At 43.5% G+C, this 21349-nt stretch overlaps 1 protein-coding gene across 4 annotated transcripts in view; it reads left to right on the plus strand.

Annotated features, from left to right (window-relative positions):
• Nucleotides 1–21349, plus strand: part of rbck1 (RanBP-type and C3HC4-type zinc finger containing 1) — a 57264-nt gene that overhangs the window by 21354 nt on the left and 14561 nt on the right. For all 4 annotated transcript variants that reach the window (XR_015759519.1, XM_087994743.1, XM_087994744.1 and 1 more), the window contains 6 exons: nt 2411–2624; nt 8809–8918; nt 9772–9945; nt 13891–14051; nt 18204–18315; nt 19781–19960. Coding sequence is in view for 3 of the 4 variants with exons in the window: in XM_087994743.1 (XP_087850869.1) it covers nt 2411–2624; nt 8809–8918; nt 9772–9945; nt 13891–14051; nt 18204–18315; nt 19781–19960 (951 nt within the window). In the remaining variant the exon portion in view is untranslated. The remainder of the gene's footprint in view (nt 1–2410; nt 2625–8808; nt 8919–9771; nt 9946–13890; nt 14052–18203; nt 18316–19780; nt 19961–21349) is intronic.

Below are 21349 nucleotides of genomic sequence, written 5' to 3' on the forward strand. Positions count from 1 at the left end.
CAATATGGCATTGCCCCTTGTTGGCCTGTCCACAACCTGTGTCAGAAAACCCCCTACACACATTGATCAAAAACTGACCCATCTAAACTACTTGAACTATAGTATTCCCAGTCAATATTGGGGAAGTTAAAGTACCCCACGACATCCACTCTCGCTCTTATTGAGAATCATCTTTGCTATTCTTTTCTCTACATCGCTGGATCAATTTGGAGGCCTATAGAAAGCTCCTAACAGGGTGAATCTTTCCTTTCCTATTTCAAACCTCTGTTAGTCTTCCTTTTTCACCAGCTCTTCAACCAGGACGATGGCTTGTTTCAAATCGTTCTTCTTAATTCAGGATTGGAAGAGGTGCTTCTTGAAGCCCAATTGAGAAAGGACCAAGCTAGAACCTCCCAGAAATACATATGTGTCAAAAAACTGAAGGGGATGGAAGAACGTAACTCCATTCACTAGGGAGAGGGTACCGAGAAAGTTATTACAACTAAAACCTTACAAGTGTCCAGAACCTAATGAAATTCACCCTATTTTCTTAAAAGGAGTGGCTGCTGAAATAGGAGATGTATTGGTTTGCATTTTGTAAAATGGCCCAGATTCCTGAAAGGTCCCATCAGATTGGAAAACAGCGAATGAGACTTGCCTATTCGCGAAAGGAAGGGAGGCAGAAAGCAGAAATATGCAGGCCAGTTAGCTTCCCGTCTGTCTTAGGGAATATTCTGGAATCATGTTTTGAGGTTGTGGGAGAGCACTTAGAAATTTTCAGTGTACAGGTAATCAGGCAGGTCAATGTAGTTTTGTGAAAGGGAAATCGTGTTTGACTATTTTAGTGAAGCTCTTTGTGGAAGGAACAAGCCATATAGCTAAAGGGAAACCTGTGGTGCTGTGAGAGGGTCACTACTTATGAACCAGGCGACTTAGGTTCAAGTCTCACCTGTACCAAAACTAAGTCTTAGCAAATCTGTTATGGTTGACTAAAGTTATGTGTAAGTTCCTGAGGGAACCTTACAGGATTGGCATTGAAATGCCATTACCTCTTGTAGGAGGGACTGGAATTATGGGGCAATGTTTAAAAAAAGGGTAACCCATTCAAGACTGAGATGAGGAGAAATTTTATTCTGTAAGAGGGATGAGTGCTTTTGGAACTCTGTTTTTCCCAGGGATTGACGGAGGTGAGTCATTAAACATATTACAGAGGTGGATGGATTCTTGAATAACAAGACGGTCAAAGAGAATGGGAAATAAGTCAGAATGTGGAGTTGAGGCGACTGACAGATCAGCCATGATCTTGTTGAATGACAAAGCAGGCTTGAGGGGCTTCATGTTGATATGGAGAAGCTACAAGCAGCACACTGTACATGATATAACTCAACCTGAGACCTGGAACCATGTTGAACAGGGAGGCCTTGTGGAAGACAGCTGCTTGAGAAGGTGGGAAATGTCAGTCAAGTTGGGGAATGAGAGACTGATAGAGCTGTTGGAAACAGAAATTTTGTTCACCTCCCCCATCACCAATCCAAATGAGGGTAAAATTGAAATATAATGCCCCCCAGCCCCTTCCTCTCATCAAATAAAAACCTAGATAGTAGACATTACTGTTGTTATATATCGCTGGTGGACAGAGTGGGTGTCTTAAATGGTGAAAGAGGTTCAATCAAGTGGGATGTTCTGTCCTGTATGGTGTGAAACGTCTTGAGTTTTGTTGGGGCTGCACTCACCCAGGAAAGTGGGGAGATTTTCCTCACACTCCTGATTTGAGCCTTGGAGATGATGGACAGGCTTAGGGGAGTCAGGAGGTGAGTTAGTCACCACACGCTTTCCATACCTGAGGGCAGTAAGGTGTTGAGCAATCTAATTTGTCAGAGATCTCTCGATGATCTCTTTGTAACTGGTTAATACCACTTCTTTGGAGGTCTGACTAATTTTCCATGAGACACACTTTGACCCCTAGCCCGCCCGCCATCAGTGCAAATTCTAAGCTGCTTGTCTTATCAATGCAATGTTGGCTTTAGCTCAAAAACAGCACCCTTACCTCTGAGGCAGAAGGTTGTGTGTTCAAATCTGACTCTGGGGAATTCTGTATAATGTACTTTAGTTTAGTTTAGCACTGTGGAAAAGCTCCACTAAAGAAGGTGACACCATTCAAATGATACAATAAACCAATGTCTATCATGCTCTCTCAACTGGATCCCATGGCTTTTTTTTGAAGAAGAGTCAGTGAGTTCTGTGCTGTGACCTGGTCAATACTTAACCCTCAATCACCATCACTGCATTTGAAAGGTCCTCATTGGGTTGTAAAGCTCAGAATAGCCTCGGGTTGTTAAAAAGGCGATAGACAAAGGCAGTTTATTTTTTTGAGTCAATTTGAAAGTCTCATTGAATGGATGTTATTTGTTGTCTCCTGTTGCCCATAAAGGTCTATAATGATTACAGTTTTCATCCGAAACTGCAGCAGTGGATCATTGCTCATCGATTGGCAAAGGACCATGAAACCTTGCAATTCCATGGCATTCGAAAGGATGGGGACACGGCATTTATGTATCTCCTATCAGGCAAGCAAGCCAACCTCAGACAGAGGCAGTGTGAACTGGATCGGATCCTACTTCTACAAGCAGCAGAGACAGCCAGTGGTAAGTATTCATTTCAGGAAACACCTCTTCAGAGAAAGGCTAATGGAAACCTGGAACCCTCTGCCAAACAACAAGCTGCTGTGGTTGGGAGTCAACTGAGATTGATAGACTTTTGCTATGTGAGGGGCATTCATTGTTAAGGTATAGTCATCTACAAAGTGGGGAGCTGATGGCCTGTGGTATTATTGTTATACTTCATCCAGATCCTCAGCTGATGTTCTGGGTACCTGGGATTTGAACTCAATTCTAAAAAAAATCTGGAATTAAGAATCTACTGATGACTGTGAAACCATTGTTCATTGTTGGGAGAACCTCATCTGGCTCACTAACATCTTTCAAAGAAGGAAATCTGCCATCCAGACCCAGTCTGGCCTAATGTGACAATTGTCGACTGTCAACTGGCCGTTGAAATTGGCAAGCTACACAGTTCAAGGGCAGCTCGGAGTGGGCAATAAATACTCACCCAATAGGTGAGTAAAACAAATCTATTTAATGGAGGAACTGATATGAGGGGCTGAATTGCCTCTTCTGATGTCAAACGATGTTACAGGCCAAATAATGGAACTGTAATACTTCACAGAATCCCTGGAAGCAGGCCATTTGTCCCATCAAGTTCACACTCATGTGACATCCCACCCAAACCCATAACCCTATATTTCCCACTTAGCCTGCACATCCTTGGACATCACGGGCAATTTAGCATGGCCAAACCACCTAATCTGCACATCTTTGGACTGTGGGAGGAAACTGGAGGATACACACACAGACACGGGGAGAACATGCAAACTCTGCACAGACAGAGTTTGCCTGAGGATGAAATCGAATCTGGGTCCCTGGCACTGTGAGGCAGCAGTACCAACCACTGAGCTACTGTACCACCCTAACTAACAACCTAGATTCTTAAAACAGGACAAGATTTGAATGGGAGATGTTCAAGTTGCCAAACTGATGGTCTCCAAGTCGACTGTTTGTCATGATCCTGTCGCTGAGTTAATTTCAACAATAGAAGCAATGTGCTGAAACTCATTATTGCTAAATAAGGAGCCCAATAAACCCTCATTTTCCAAACCAACCAGAATTTCCACGCAGCAACACAGGTTCCTATCTGCACAAATCCAAACATTACGGTCAGAATCAAAGGGAGAGAGTGAGGACTGCAGATGCTGGAGCTCAGAGTTGAGTATATGGTGCTGGAAAAGCACAGCAGGTCAGACAGCATCCGAGGAGCAGGAGAATCGACATTTCGGGCATAAGCCCTTCATCAGGAATGTTAGAATCGAAGCTTAACCTATTAATATAAAAGCAAAATACTGCAGGTGCTGGAAATCTGAAACAAACACACAGAATGGTCTGGCAGGTCTGGCAGCATCTGTGGAGAGAGAAAAACAGAGTTAAAGCTTTGAGACCAATATGACTCTTCTTCAGAACTGTGAGGTGTTAAAAAAGTGTTTTTTAAAAAATACTTTTAACGGAGGGTGAGGAGAAGCCAGAGGCCTTGTGTAGAGGCATAGTGCAAAAGACTAAGGGGTTATTAATGTTTAACCTGTTTGTTTGAAGAGAGGAAGAAATCATTTCACAAACCGTTAACCCTGTATTCCGCATTCTTATTTGTCCTTCCAAAATGGACAACCTCACACTTGACATGGTTGAACTCCATCTGCCACTCCTCAGCCCAGCTCTGCATCATATCTAAGTCCCTTTGCAGCCGACAACAGCCCTCCTCACTATCCACAACTCCACCAATCTTCGTCTCATCAGCAAATTTACTGACCCACCCTTCGACTCCCTCTTCCAAGTCATTAATAAAAATTACAAACAGCAGAGGACCCAGAACTGATCCCTGCGGAACTCCACATGTAACTGGGTTCCAGGTTGAATATTTACCATCTACCACCACTCTCTGACTTCGACCGGTTAGCCAGTTTTCTATCCAACTGGCCCAATTTCCCTCTATCCCGTGCCTCCTGACTTTCCACATAAGCCTACCATGGGGAACCTTATCAAATGCCTTACTAAAATCCATGTACACTACATCCACTGCACTACCCTCATCCACATGCTTGGTCACCTCCTCAAAGAATTCAATAAGACTAGTAAGGCAAGACCTACCCCTCACAAACCCATGCTGGCTGTCCCTAATCAAGCAGTGTCTTTCCAGATACTCAAAAATCCTATCCCTCAGTACCCTTTCCATTACTTTGCCTACCAACGAAGTAAGACTAACCGGCCTGTAATTCCCAGGGTTATCCCTATTCCCTTTTTGAACAGGGGCACAACATTCGCCACTCTCCAGTCCCTTGGTACCACCCCCATTGAAAGTGAAGACGAAATGATCATTGCCAACGGCTCTGCAATTTCCTCGCTTGCTTCCTACATAATCCTAGGATATATCCCGTCAGGCCCGGGGGACTTGTCTATCCTCAAGTTTTTCAAAATGCCCAACACATCTTCCTTCCCAACAAGTATCTCTTCTAGCTTATCAGTCCATTTCATACTCTCCTCTTCAACAATACGGTCCCTCTCATTTGTAAATACTGAAGAAAAGTACTCATTCAAGACCTCTCCTATCTCTTCCGACTCAATACACAGTCTCCCACTACTGTCCTTGATCGGACCTACCCTCGTTCTCGTCATTTCTCACATACACATAAAAGGCCTTGGGGTTATCCTTGATCCTACCCGCCAAAGAATTTTCATGCCCTCTCTTAGCTCTCCTAATCCCTTTCTTCAGCTCCCTTATGGCTATCCTGTATCCCTCCAACGCTCTGTCTGAACCTTGTTTCCTCAACCTTATGTAAGCCTCCTTCTTCCTCTTTACAAAACATTCAATCTCCCTCATCAACCAAGATTCCCTCACACGACCATCTCTTTCCTGCCTGACAGGTACATACATATCAAGGACACGTCGTATCTGTTCTTTGAAAAAGTTCCACATTTCCACGACATCCTTCCCTGACAGCCTATGCTCCCAACTTATGCTCCTCAGATCCTGTCTTACAGCATCGTATTTACCCTTCCCCCAATTGTAAAACCTACCCTGTTGCACGCACCTATCTCTCTCCATAACCAAGGTGAAAGTCACAGAATTGTGGTCACCATCTCCAAAATGTTCATCCACTAACAAGCCCATCACTTGTCCCGGTTCGTTACCAAGTACCAAATCCAATATGGCCTCCTCTCTGGTCGGACAATCTACATAATGAGTTATTCATTCTTTATTCATTCGTGGGAAGTGGGCTGACCAACTTTTATTGCCTGACCCCCAGCTGCCCTTGAGAAGGTGGTGATGAACTGCCTTCTTGAACTTAAGTTAATCCAAAATGCCTTTAGGGAGGGATTTTGGCCAAAGTTTGATGTTCCATTTATTACTAACACCTAGAAGAGAAAAAAATCATGTTACAAACTCCTAATTATATCACCAACAGGCCAATGTAATCTGTGCGAATTCCCAACAATTCTCTGGTATTACAGAGTGTTTACACAGAAACAGGCCATTCAGCCCAACTGGTCCATGCTAGTGTTCCACATAAACCCCCTACTTCCAATTTTACTTATTCTATCTCAGCCAATCACCATTTCTTTGATTTTTTTCCATTATACGCTTATTGGGCATTTGTTTAATATTATTTGACTCAAAATAATATCTTCCATGTCAACTGCAATTTCCTCACAGCCAATGCATGGACCTCACAGCCAAACTAATATGTCAAGTTCCAGTTTTTTAACACTCCCTTCATAAAGACATTTCTTGTTAATTCCTCACTGGATTTGTTTGTGACTCTCTACATTTATGACTTTTAAATCTCCGCTCCCTCACAGGTTGAAAATTTTCGCTGTATCTAATCTATCAAACCTCTTCATATTCTTAAAGATTTATGTTAGATTCCACTCCCCCACCTGAGCTGTTTCTGTCCTAGAGAAATGTCCAAGCCCATTCAGACTTGGCTCTCGTACCTCACAGCAAACTTTAAAATCTTGTCTTGCTACTTCTCTGAAGCTAATTTTTATATTTTCTTCATTGTTTTGTAGGATGTAGGTGTCACTGGCAAGCCCTTGAACATTTCAGAGGGCGGTGAAAAGTCAATTATATTGCTATGGGACTGGAGTCACATATAGGCCAGGCTGGATAAGGACAGCAGATTTCCTTCGTAAAAAAATTCAACAGTCAGCCAAATGAGTTTTTACAGCAAGCAATGATTATTTTATAATCAGCATTGCTGAAACTAACTTTTCCAATTCCAGATTTTTATTCATTCTTGTTATTTGTTTCAAAGATCTTACCAGTTACAATGGTAAGCATTCAAAGATCTTACCAGTTACACCTACAGCATCAGGCTAGGCCCCTGGACTATTCTTTCAGGGTCATCGTAACTAAGCTGCCACCTCCTCACGTATGGGATTTATCATACAGAGAGCAGAGCCAGAATTTTTAAATTGGGGCCAGGGTGAAATCTGGAACACTTGAGAGCCATTGGGAGGCCCTCCAGCCATCTGAGACTGAGAGCCCCATTGCAAGGCATTGGGAGGGGCAAGGAAAGATAACAACTGTATTTTGCTTTTTCACAAATACACAGTCTTTGCCCAATAGCCACAGACACACCCAAGTGTGACAGAACAGGCCTGGGTTGCAAGTGGGTGTGATCCCTTGTGTGAACTATCGTACACCTGCTCTCCCTCTCCATCCCCCATCCCACTCTGAACCCATGTTGGTTTGGCTGTGGGGTCCATGCATTGGCTGTGAGGAAATTGCAGTTGACATGGAAGATATTATCTAATCAGCCTGTTCTCTCCTGTTGTGACACACCTTTGGAGCAGGTCGGACTTGAACCCAGGCCTCTTGGCCCAGAGGTAGGGATGTTACCACTGCACCATTGGAAGCCAGACTTTTTTTTTAACTGAGGAGATTCCAACTCTCCTGGTTATATTTTCTTTTCTCATTTTTTTTCTTTGTTTCCCTCTACACTACTGCCATATGGTAGTGGTGCTTATATCCCCCAGCTGAATCCTGCACCCACATGGGATATATGTGGATTTCAACAGTTTCATCATTTCCCCTCCCCCACATTATCCCAGTCCCAAGCCTCCAACTCGGCACCACCCTCCCATCTCTTCCATCACTAACACCTCTGACTTATCACCTTCTCCCTCACCTTCATCCACCTATTGCTTTCCCAGCTACCTCCCCCCAACCCCATCCCCCCATCCCATTTATCTCTCAGCCCCGACCCACAAGCCTCATTCCTGATAAAGGGCTTATGCCCGAAACATCGGTTCTCCTGCTCCTCAGCTGCTGCCTAACCGGCTGTGCTTTCCGAGCACCACACTCTCAAATTATATTCCCCAGCACCCATGGTGTATCTATGTGTGTGTGTGTAGGTGCAGCACACAGTGAAAACACTAAATGTAAAAACTCAATTAATATGGAAACTAGACTTTAATAGCATGTCTTTAGTTGATGACACTTGGCTTTCACTTCTCAGACAAATCCAATGTGACCACTTCCTTCCACAGGCTGGTCTCTTTCCAAATGAATGGGAATCCCCTGTGGTGGGATCTGGCACAGAGCTTGGCACTGCCAGATGGAGTGTTCTTCTCTGATCTGGACCAGGAACCTTTTCAAATTCCACCTCCACAAGTATGTGTCACATTCTGAGTGGAGTTAACTCCACAAGTTTATGTGCACATCAGCTGACGTCCTTGCGCTGTTGCCATGTGACCAGGCTTCAAGTGTAAATGGGTACGGTTTACCAATTCCACCCCATCCTGAACAAAGACTTGCGTTTATGTAACGCCTTTCCAGAGTGGGGCATCTCACTCACTTTTCCTGTATCCACAGATCGAACAGAATTTGTGGCCTGAATCGATCAACGAGTGCTGGAGAACCACAACTTGTGCTGCATTATTGGCAAAATTGCTGGGCCGTTTATACGTCAGTAATGACACGTGTCACAAACTCACCAGTGTTTTTCTGGCATGATTTGGGTGAAATCAAGTTTTTGCAGAAGAAGACAGTATATGCAAATAATGCTGCTGAATTCTACACCTTTATTTGTAGATCATCAGAAGGAGAGTCTCTAGGCTGTTAATAAAACGACAAATTTCAAGAAATGATTGGCATTGATGTTGCTTTGGCTGTTGATGAGAGAGAAGATTTCAGAAAATTAAACTCATCCCTTTCTTCTAGGTATGTTCAATTCAAAACTGAACAGTGAAGATGCTTTTCTTAAGTTGGAAGCACGTGGTGCCCAAGTACAGTCAAATGAAGCAAACACTTTGCCAGAGGAATCAGCAAAGGTAACGATTTTTCTCATCACCAGCTCCATTGTATTAATGTTATGGACCAGACCAGACCCCCTCAAAATATATTAGGAAGTAGCCAAGACTCTAACTTTTTCTTATTTTAAAGGTAAATATTAGGTGTTGTGTTTCAGACCCAATTCGCTTGGTCAAGCTATTCGACATTAAGCAGAACACAATTTATTCGAACACTAGTTAAACGATAGTCAGTTCTGATATAACATGATGGTTCCATTCCTGTGCGATCCTGCCTTATAAGATAATTGCATAACAGCAGCACCACTGAAACCAATGGGACCAGAATGGCATGATAGCCAATATAGTTAGGGAAAGTTCGCACTCTCCAAATCATGGTCTAAATTCTTCAAGTGTGTTATAGCCAATTTGCGTTGAAGAAACATGCATTATAGCAGAACCGACTCTACAACAAAAGAAAGAAAGAACCCGGAATAACTTAATTCTATTGAAAAACTTAACAGAATAATGTATACAGTAACTATTACTAATTAACTGTTCCAATATGGTCACATCCCATATACACATCTTGGCAAAAGGCAAGTCCAGAAAACAGATTTGCCTCACATGCAATCTAGCAGCTCAGGAAGGGAGCTCCAAACCTTTGGTTGTAATCGAGAGAAGGAAATATAGCTTCAACTTCTTCAAGATCCCAACAGCAACTGCTGCTGAAAATTAAACATCCCTGGTTCTAGAGCCTAATGATAATGTCCTAATACTCGGTACCTAATGGAAGGCACCAAGTCTTTGCTTTCGATAAGCTGTAAAACACAAAGCCATTGAATGAAATAAATGATGTTTCTCCTTTTCTTCTCTCTCTCTCTCTCTCTCTCAGATTGGTTGGGTGTGTTCAGGTTGCACATACATTAATAAACCAACCCGTCCAGGTTGTGAAATGTGTAGCACAGCCAGACCAGACAACTACCAAGTCCCAGACATATATCAACCTGATGAAGAAGAGCTCCAGAGGATGAAGAATGAAGAAGAAAGTTTTAAACAATATGAACAGGTAATGCTTTTGCCGTTTTTCAATACCCCTTGGTTTTTTAATGTTCTGTTTGATTTCTGCTTTTCCTCTTTTCACTGTCTATCATCCATTACTAGCTTCCACTGTGCTTCAATCCTATTGCGTTAAAGTGGAATGTTTTCAAAATTTCCACACTACAAATGGTGAATACTGACGGCCCATAAGCTCGAGTGCAACTCTATACATTTATACAAGGACATGGTGGATCAGTGGTTAGCACTATTGCCTGACAGCGCCAGGGACCCTGGTTTGATTCCACCCTCGGTTGACTGTCTGTGTGGAGTTTGCACATTCTCCCTGTGCCTGGGTTGGTTTCCTCCGGGTGCTCCTGTTTCCTCCCACAGTCCAAAGATATGCAGGTTAGGTGGATCGACCATGCTAAATTGTCCCATAGTATCCAGGAATGTGCAGGTTAGGCAGGATAACTATGGTAAATGTGGGGTTCTGGGTATAGGGTTGATGCTCTGTAAAGTTCAATGCTGACCTGATGGGCCAAATGGCCTCCATCTGCATTGTAGGGCTTCTATGATAATGCTGGAGCTTCACCAAACCTGTGAAGTTAGTGTAAGATAGACCGAGATCTCCTCAGAGTCTTCGCAATGATGTCTGTCAATGTAACCCATACCTGATTGCTGTCATTCAATAAACGGTCTCTTTTTAAGACTGTCTTCATTAGACTACCCAGTGGTTTCCTCTACCTTACTGGACAATACAGGCCCTGTAGATCCTAATCTGAAAAGGAAGTTGGTGGCATGATGACCAAGAGTCCAGCTAGCTTGTACAACATGGCGTCAGTAGTGGTCATCGGAAGATTTAGTTTAGCTGCTGTAATAACTCAGGAATCCCAACTGGAAAGGAATGTTGTTTTTTGTTGAACACCAAAAAACCTATGGTGTATGTAGGCTAGTCCCAACCTGGAACAGACAGTTCTGCAGACCCATCCCTGGATCTACTTTATCTGGTTTGCTTCTTATATCAGGACGTGTTATTGTACGCAACCGAATGTCTTTCCTACCACCAGATCACCTTGACTTTGTTTTTGATTTTGTTTTTGTTTTTAATCACCCGGGCCTGTTTTATGAAGGGCTCAGGGTGCTGAGTTCTGGTTGGGCAGGCCATTGCCTGTTACCAAGGGAAGTCATAGTCAGTGAGCTCCACAAGAAGATTAATTTGTGATGTCCCATGGGTCTTGTAGGGGTTATCACAATCGCAGTTATATCAGTACCCCACCCCAATCCAGTCTCACACCAGACCCCACCCTCCCTCCCCCCACAATGTTGGGAATCTGGAAATGGAGGCAATTTAATAACAGAAGCTCCAAATCCCTCCCTGAGGGCCTCTCCCTGAGGTCCCTCCCTGAGGGTGCCCACATGGTATCACTGCCACTCCTGCTACCAGTCCGTCAGTAGTCTCCACATCACGAGGTAGTCTGGTGACCCTGTCCCTGAGCCACAATGTTAGAGCCTCCCCAACACTGAAACTGGGCACCATTCCTAATTGGTCAGTGTTACAGTTTGTATCTCGGAGAAGTTTACATCAGGTATCCCACCACATCCGGGTTCCTGGTATAGTCGTTTGGATTGTAACCCAACCAGAAAAATTCCTGGCTGGGAGGAAAGCCAGTTGATTCACTTGGTCCCCCGTTCCCATATATTTACATTGTCATTGATAGGTCCATCCGGTTGGAAATTTGTAACTTTGTATTCTTTCCAAATTCTTCCCAATCTTAAATGTATCAGAAACATTGGTCTGGATTTTAGGCCCCTCCCTTTCCCCACCTTACCACCATCATAGTGAGAGCTAGGGACAGGTAAAATATACCCACTCACCCCTGACTCGCTTGTCATGATAAAAGGAGGGGGGTGGGTTTGCCAATGGGGTAAGGTGCTCATGGCTCTGCCAACCCTTGGGTCTAGCTAGTCCTTTCAGTAGCTAAATATTTTGCCCACTTAAGGCCATCAACCTGTCTCCATTGCCTTAATACATTGGCTATCAAGTGAAAATCTCAAGGCCCATTCAACTTTAACAATGTTAATGAAAAGGTGAGAATGAAAGGTGTCATTGCTTTTCAGAAAACACCCAACTCTGCAAATCCAACTGAGGAGAAAGTGCCCTGAATAGTTGGATCTTTGTTCTGGGGAGGGAGTGTTAACGGGAGCCGGGCCTGTGGAGAGAGTGCTGTTTAAAAGGTACACCTCTGTAACTTGGCACTTACTCCCAGCCTTTTAAAAAAAATCAGTTAACAATGCTTGTTAATGTCCATTTTTTTTCACAATTCCAAAGAGCATTTGATCTCCCAAAGGTGTCCTTGGATCAAACCAATTGGGTATATCACCTCTTCAAAAGAAAATTGACCACTTCAAAGAAATCCAATAAACTTGGACCTTCTCTTCAAAAGTGTTTAGCCCAGATGTAATGTTTTGGAAATCCCATTCACACACATCTTTACTTTTATATGTATTGCTTCCTTTGTGAGCAATGGATATGCAAAGTTCAAGCAGCCGTTCTGGAATTGAGGGTCCAGCACCATTGACCTGAGCGGGTAACCCTCTCTGATGTTGCAAACATTCTGGTCAAGGCTTTTACAGCTGTCAGTTACTGACCTCCTGCCACTCAGAGAATGTGGTGTGCAACATTACTGTTCCCCTCCCTAACATCTGCTTCCACGGCTGAGTATCCCCTGTAGTGTGAGAGTTTTACAGACCAGTTAGTAACGGTCAATAGCTGTGGTTTGTGTCTCAAGTGTAACAAGATGAAAGGATTCAAGAAACTTATATTGCACACACGTGCATTCCAGCAGAGATTAGAACTTGCAATTTTCAATAACCGAAGACAGAATAACTCTGGGAATTTAGTAACTTTAAGGGAGGGAATTCTCTTTCTAAAATCTAGTCTGAGTTTGCATTTCACATTTATCTAGCTGTAATCTTAACTTTTCATTTCTTTCACAGTGTTTGTCAATATAATACAGACTCAAACTGTGTGGTGCTGGAAAAGCAAAGCAGGCCAGGAGCAGGAGATGCTGCCTGACTGGCTGTGCTTTTCCAGCACCCTCTATCTCAGCTCTAATCTCCAACATCTACAGTCCTCACTTCCTCCTAATATAATACAGACTGCCTACTAGTGGCGTCTATATAGTCAGTTAGGTAACTAGCAAATTAGTTACCTGGTCAATATAATAAAGGTCTCTCAAATTATAAAAAGATCTTGTTTAATATACTTTTTGCAGAGTGTAGCAAGCTGCCTTCTTCAATTGCTGTAATCCTTGGGCATAGGTTGACCCACAGTGATGTTATGAAGTGAGATCCAGGATTTTGTCCCAGTCAGAGTGAAGTGACAACAATATATTTCCAAGTCAGGATGGTGTGTGACTTGGAGGGGAAATTGCAGATGGCAGGGTTTCTTTTTATCTGCTGCCCTTGTCCTTCTAGGTGGGAGAGGTCCTGGGTTTGGAAGGTGCTGTTGAAGGAGCGTTGGTGGACTTCTGCTGTGTATCTTAGAGATGGTACATACTGGCGCCACTTTGAGATAGGGAATAAATGTCAAAGGTAGTTGGGTGAGTGAACAGTGTTAGTCAGGCAACTTTGTCCTGGATGATGAATGAATACAAAGAGAATTTTGTTTTCATTGTGACAAAGGACACAATATAAGATGTTCACTGCGAAATCCATTGAGAATTCAGAAGAACCTTCTTTACTCAACGATCTGTAAAAATGTTGAACTCGCTTCCAGTGGATATGTTTGAAGTGAGCGTACAGATACATTTAAGGAGAAGTTAGACAAGTTAAAATGAAGAAGGGAAAAGAGGGTTATGATAGTAGAGTTAGAGAAGGAAAGACAGGAAGAGGCTTCAATGGATCAGAACTACTGGTATAGACTGAATGGCCTGTTTCTGTACTGTGTGTTCTGTGTTTGATTTATATGCAGTCCAAGCTGCTGAAGCGACAAAAGAATTACAAACTCTTGTTGGAAACAGATGAACAAAACCTAATATCGACTGGGGAAGATTTTGAATGTCCAATTTGTTTAAACATCTTGGAGAATGGTGAAGGAGTGACTCTTCGAGAATGTTTACACGCCTTCTGCAAGTAAGAGAAACTGTTTTTATTCCATATCATTAGCATAGGGCACTCCTGGAGGTAACTGTAATGTAATGGACAGACATTAAATGTAATGTGATGTCAAATCCCCTCAAATTCACTCAGTTCTTCGAGAGCAGAAATTAGACATGTGTGAGAAACTTAAAGAGGTGGATTCCTTCAGCTCATTGTGCCTGTGCTGATTCTTGCTTAGTCCCACATATCTGTTCTTTGGCCATAAACTTGCACAATCAAACACTTACACAACTCCTTTTTAAAAAAGTGTTTCACGATTCCATCTCCATCACCTTCTTGTTCAGATCGTTTTATATCCTGACATCTCATTGAGTGGAAACATAGGAACTTTTGACTTAATGGTAGGATTAGGCTATTCAGCCCTTTTGAGCCTGCTGCATTATTTAATAAGATCATGGCAGATCTCAGCTCCACTTCCTTGTCTGCATGCCCCAACTCCCGTAATCCTGAAATCCATTATCTGCCAAAAATTGAACTTCACCTTGAATACCTTTATGGCCCCAGCTTTCTCCACTTCTGAGAGAGAGAATTCCACACTGTAACGAGCATCTGAGAGAAAAAGCATTTCTCTTGATCTGCTTTCTCTCCGAGTTTAGATCTTGTGACCTCTGTTTATTAAGTTTTTCTCTCACTTAATCCAATCAGCAACTTTCACAAAAACCTCAGTGACATTAACTCTCACCGTCTCTGTTCCAAGGAGGAACAGCCCAAACATTTGCAATCTCTGCTCACTGCTGAATTTTTTTATGTAATAAAAACAAAGTCTTGCAGATGCTGGTGCTTTGAAATAAAAACAGAAAGTGCTGGAGCAGGTCTGGCAACACCTGGGGAGAGAGAAGGTTTGAAGGTGAAGAGTCATAGCCGACTCAAAATATGAACTGTTTCTCTCTCCACAGATGCTGTCAGACCTGCTGAGTTTCTCCAGCAATTTCTTTGTGTGCTACCCATTGCTGGTAACTTCTGGGTGAACCTCCTCTGGACACACAGTGCAGAGTCCAGAATTGTCCCTAATACTCCAGTTGAGAGCTAACCAGTGATCTATACATTAATAAAAATCAGCATGTTCTTTTCAATCTTTTATGGGATGTGAGTGTTGCTCAAGGTAAGTATGTGTTGCCCATCCCTAATTGCCCTTGAACTGAATGGCTTCATAAGACCTTTCACAGGGGCAGCTGAGAGTCAGCTACATCGCAGTCACATCTAAGTCCTAACAGTTAACGACAGCAGATGTGAAGCAGGTATGTTTTTTAAAGCAATAATCAATGCAGTGACCACAAATAGCTTTATAGAAACAAAGTAAATAGAAGCAGGTGTAGGCCATTCGGCCCATTGAGTCTGCGCAGCCACTCATTATCATCATGGCTGCCCATCCAACTCAATATCTTGGTCCTGCTTTCCCTCCCTATCCTTTGATTTATGAAGCACCAAGTGCTCTATTCAAATCTTTCTTGAAATCATACAATGTTCTGGCCTCACTGCTTTCTGTGGTAGTGAATTCCACAGGCTCTCCACTCTCTCAGTGATGAAAATTCTCCTCACCTCAGTCCTACATGATTTACCCGTGTCCTTAGGTTCTGGACTCTTCCTTCATCAGGAATATCTTTCCTGCATCAACACTGTCCAAACTTTTATAGGTTTCTATGAGGACCCCCTCAATTTTCTGAAGTCCAGTGAATATTATCCTCACCGATTCAACCTCCCCTCATTGATCAGCCCTGCCGTCCCAGGAATCAATTGGATAAACCTTCAGTGCAATCCCTGTAGAGCAAGAGCATCCTTCCTCAGATAAGGAGACCAAAACCACACACAATATTCCAGGTGTGGTCTCACCAAGGCCCTGTACAATTGCAGCAAGACATCCCTGCTCCTGTTCTTGAATCCTCTCGCTATGAAGGCCAACGTACCATTTGCCTTCTTGAACTCCTGCTGTACCTGAACACTTACCTTTAGCAACCAGTGTATGATAACACCCAGGTCTCATTGCTCATTCCCTTCTCTCAATTTGTAATTATTCAGATAATAATCCACCTTTTTGTTTTTGCTATCAATGTTGATAACCTCGCGTTTATCCACATTATACTGCATCTGTCCAATCATTGAACTCATCTAAACCACACTGAAGCATTTCTGCATCATACTCTCAGCTCAGCTGCCCATCCAGTTTCATGTCATCTGCAGATTTGGAGATATTACAGTTAGTTTCCTCATTCCAGATCATTACTATATATTGTGAATGAAATAACTCCAGAGACCAGTATCCCGACATCAAGTCACCCTTTATTCACATGTACATAGTACTTGACATTGGTCTGGCTCCTTCAGAGTGAACAGAACCCCTGGCACTCCTATTTATATCTGTCAGCCAGGGCTCCCTGATTGGGGCTATTAGTCTGGTCCAATCAGGGAACTCATATTTTATGAGGTCTACCTGGCTGACCTTATTACAATCATAGAATTAATAAGATATACTCTTATTTCCATATATATTATTCTTAATTCCAGCAGCTGCAGTAGTGGGATTTGAACTCATGTCCCCAGACCAATAGCCTGGGCCTCTGGATTACTAGTCCCCTGTTTTTACTGCTACACTTTTATATTCCATTTCTCTTTTTATAACCCAAGTAACACATCTACTCTTACACTAACTTCGCTTGTTAAGGATGGGTATGTTCACATGATGGTGACATTCCTGTCCAACGTAGAATCTCTGCAGTGTGGAAGCAGGCCATTCAGCCCATTGCGTTCACACCAGCCCTCCAAAGAGCATCCCGCCCAGACCCTGACCTTATCCCTGTAACCCTGCATTTCTCATGGCTAACCTGCACATCCTGGGACGGGAGGAAATCCATGCAGATAGGGAGAGAATGTGCAAACTCCATACATTCCTCCTGAGGCTGGAATCCAACCCGGGTCCCTGGTGCTGTGAGGCAGCAGTGCTAACCACTGAGTCACCGTGCTGTGACATTCTACTCTAGATTTATCCCAAAATAGTTAAGATAGAGATGTACAGCATGGAAACAGACCCTTCGGTCCAACCCATCCATACCGACCAGATATCCCAACCCAATCTAGTCCCACCTGCCAGCACCCAGCCCATATCCCTCCAAACCCTTCCTATTCATATACCCATCCAGATGCCTCTTAAATGTTGCAATTGTACCAGCCTCCACCACACCCTCTGGCAGCTCATTCCATACACGTACCGTCCTCTGTGTGAAAATGTTGCCCCTTAGGTCTCTTTTATATCTTTCCCCTCTCACCCTAAACCTATGCCTTCTAGTCCTGGACTCCCCGACCCCAGGGAAAAGACTTTGCCTATTTATCCTATCCAGGCCCCTCATAATTTTGTAAACCTCTATAAGGTCACCCCTCAGCCTCCGACGCTCCAGGGAAAACAGCCCCAGCCTGTTCAGCCTCTCCCTGTAGCTCAGATCCTCCAATCCTGGCAACATCCTTGTAAATCTTTTCTGAACCCTTTCAAGTATCACAACATCTTTCCGATAGGAAGGAGACCAGAATTGCACGCAGTATTCCAACAGTGGCCTAACCAATATCCTGTACAGCCGCAACATGACCTCCCAACACCTGTACTCAATACTCTGACCAATAAAGGAAAGCATACCAAATGCCTTCTTCACTATCCTATCTACCTGTGACTCCACTTTCAAGGAGCTATGAACCTGCACTCCAAGGTCTCTTTGTTCAGCAACACTCCCTAGGACCTCACCAATAAGTGTATAAGTCCTGCTAAGATTTGCTATCCCAAAATGTATGACTCTATAAGGGGCAGAAGGTTTAGAGGAGATGTGAGGAAAATGTTTTTTCACTCAGAAGGTGGTGGGAATCTGAATCTCACTGCCTTTAAGGCTAATAGAGGCAGAAGCACTTGTAACATTTACGAAATACTTAGATGTAGAATTGTGATGTCCAGGTTATGGGCCAAGTGCTGGAAAATGGGGTTAGAATAGTTAGGTGGTTGTTTTTCACTGGCTCAGACTCGATGGGCTGAAGGGCCTTTACTGTATGCCTGTAGAACTCAATAAACCTGAACTCATGACGTGAAAGATTGAACTGCTATATGAAATGGAGTGTGTGGGAATTTTAAATGACCATGAATGTTCACAGAGACTGTCTGAAGCAAACAATCCTGAGCAGCACTGAAGCTGATGTGACGTGTCCGTACATGGATCAGCTATATTCATGTGAAAGCAAAATCCTGGAACGCGAGATAAAATACGTGAGTCTTTTTCATCGATGATTCCTCGCACCTTCGTTCTGAGTCGAGAGCAACCAAAATCATCCCAAATTTACAAAACAGGGGATGTAAATGGTGCCAAGGGTTGGGGGTGTGGTGGTGTTGGGTGGGTGCATGATTAAGAAAACTGGGAGGGTCTCCCCATCTCCATTTACCAGAAATGAGCTACAGGGAAGCTGCATGCCTCCAAGAGGCAGGTGGTTTCACTTGGATGGTGTAGGAACACCCCGATGTCACCCTAGGGGCAAATGCGCCTTTTCAACTTTTGCTAGCTCGACCCCTGTGTGTGGCTTTACTAACCACAATCGGCATGGAGCAAGAAGAGAACATTTTATTGTCTTGAAAGTTTATTAGACAATAGGAGGACTATTTCTGGCGTAACAAGGAATTTTGGGTTATAGCGTCATAAAGATGTACAGCACGGTAACAGACGTTTCGGTCTAACTCGTCCATGTCGACCAGCTATCCTAACCTCATGTAGTCCCATTTGCCAGCACTTGGCCAATATCCTTCGAAACCCTTCCTATTCATATACCCATCCAGATGCCTTTTAAATGTTGTAATTCTACCAGCCTCCACCAATTCCTCTGGCAGCTTATTCCATACACGTACCAGCCTCTGCATGAAAAGGTTTTCCTCTTTTGTTTGGGAATTCCCTTTGTTTGCTGTGGCTGTGAATAGCCTGGAAACCATCCACTTGCCTGGGAATGTTCCCTGTGCATCATTGGGTGAACTCCAGTTCCCCTCTGATTTCCTAAACCCGATTCCTTTTGGGTACAATGTAAGTGAGGCCCACAGCGTTGAATAGCCTAGTCTCACAGTGTGGAATTTGTGTGGGTGTGGAAACATTCTTTCCCGTTCCACCACCCCAACCCAGCCACACACACAGACTTTCTATTCATCTGACTCATTTCATTTATTTATTGCTTTCAGCCTCATTCTTTCCAACTTTCATTATTTACTGCCCACTTTGTCTACTTTTCTTTCCTGAAGTAATTGCCTCCTCATTAGGAAACAGTTCCACAGGTAGTTTCATCATCTGGCTTGAAAATTAATTACCAACAGATGGGAAATATTTTTTCAACCTATACCAGATGGCCTGTCAATCAAAGCAATGCAACAGGCCATCTGAATAGCACTGTGGATGGAACCACATCCCATGGGCTGCAATTGTTCATCACCTCCTGCTCTGGGGCAATTTGGAAAGGGTAATAAATGCTGGCCCAGCCAGTGACACCCATGAGCAAATAAAAAAAGACTTAAGCTGATAAGATGAGATGAAGATGGGAGGAAGGAAACTTGTGTAGAGAATAAATATTGACATGCACGGGTGTTCGTACTGTAACTTTTGATGTAACTACTTTGAAACTCTGCCACTGCTTGTCTGCTGATTTCAGTATTGTTGGCTGTATAATTCTGACTCAGCTTTTCTGGTGTTGCTTCACAGCTCCTGACGGAGAGCGAGTATCGCACGTACTTAGACAGAAGCTTAGCAATTGCTGAGAATCAAAGTGAGAATAGCTATCACTGTCAGACCCCAGACTGCAAGGGCTGGTGCATTTACGAAGATGATGTCAATGAGTTTAATTGTCCCCTCTGTAAGAAGAAGAACTGTCTGCTGTGCAAGGTGAGTGGGACTTGGGATGGAGGGACCTTCGAGAGAAAGCTGGTTGGGAACAGGTCGGACATTTGTGGGCAGCACGGTGGCAAAGTGGTTAGCACTGCTGCCTCACAGCGCCAGAGACCCAGGTTCAATTCCCGCCTCAGGTGACTGTGTGGAGTTTGTACATTCTCCCCGTGTCTGCGTGGGTTTCTTCCCACAGTCCAAAAATGTGCAGGTTAGGTGAATTGGCCGTCTAAATTGCCCGTAGTGTTAGGTGAAAGGGTAAATGTAGGGGAATGGGTCGGTGTTGGGCCGAAGGGCCTGTTTCCACACTGTAAGTAATCTAATCTAATCTAATTGGATCAAAGCTTGTTTCTGACTCATTCATGGGATGCAGAGCGTCGTTGGCTAAGCCAACATTTATTGCCCATCCCTCATTGCCCAGAGGGCAGTTAAGAGTGAACCACATTGCTGTGGGTCTGGAGTCATAGGTAAGCTAGACCAGGTAAGGATGGCAGTTTCCTTCCCTAAAGGGTGTTAGTGAATCAGATGGCTTTTTCCTGACAATCGACAATGGATTCATGGTCATCTTTAGATTTTTAACTCCAGATTTTTATTGAATTTATTGAATCTGCCATGGTGGGATTCAAACCCAGGTCCCCAGAGCATTACCAGGGTCTCAGGATTAATAGTCCAACAATAATACCTCTAGGCCATTGCCTCCCCTGCAACTCTCCCTACACAAAAGGTGATGCAAGCTACATCTATTGAAATTTAGATCTTTAGGATTTCAAACCGAAGGCAGGTAAAGGGAGCTGTGGTTCAGATCAGCCACAAAAGAACTGAACTGTCTGTCACAACCACGGAGAAAAACCAAGAGACATTGTGTTGCTGTTGATAAGTAGAAAGGTGAGCCACACCAACTAGAAAAGTCCCCTAATCTGCCTGGATTAGCAGATCTGAGGCAACTAAGAGAACATTTGTCAGATATTTGGCAACAGAATGATGGGTGAATGAGATTCAATTTTTACTCAGTGAATTACAATCTTGCACTGGTGGTAGAAGTCGATTTAGTAACAGGAATTATGGGCACAGCAACTGGGGGAAGAAGGAGGGGGCTAATCAATAGCATGAAACCAATTGGATATTTCTTTCAAAGGGCCATCACAAATGTGAATGGGCAGGATGGCCTCATTCCAAGATGTGTTACCCTGATTCTAATTTAGAGTCATAGAGATGTACAGCATGAAAACAGACCCTTCAGTTCAACCTGTCCATGGACCAGAGCTACGTAGCATCCATTGGAATTGTGGGAAGGTCCAGTGGTGCAGTGGGTTAATATAGTTATGAGGAGAAATTAGACAAATTAGGCCTGTTTTCTCCAGAATTTAGAAGGGTAAGGGGTGATCTGAT

This window comes from Chiloscyllium plagiosum, unplaced genomic scaffold (genome assembly GCF_037043375.1).
Source record: "Chiloscyllium plagiosum isolate Xiang-an unplaced genomic scaffold, Cpla_swu_hap1 HiC_scaffold_15, whole genome shotgun sequence".
NCBI classification, from domain to species: Eukaryota; Metazoa; Chordata; class Chondrichthyes; order Orectolobiformes; family Hemiscylliidae; genus Chiloscyllium; species Chiloscyllium plagiosum.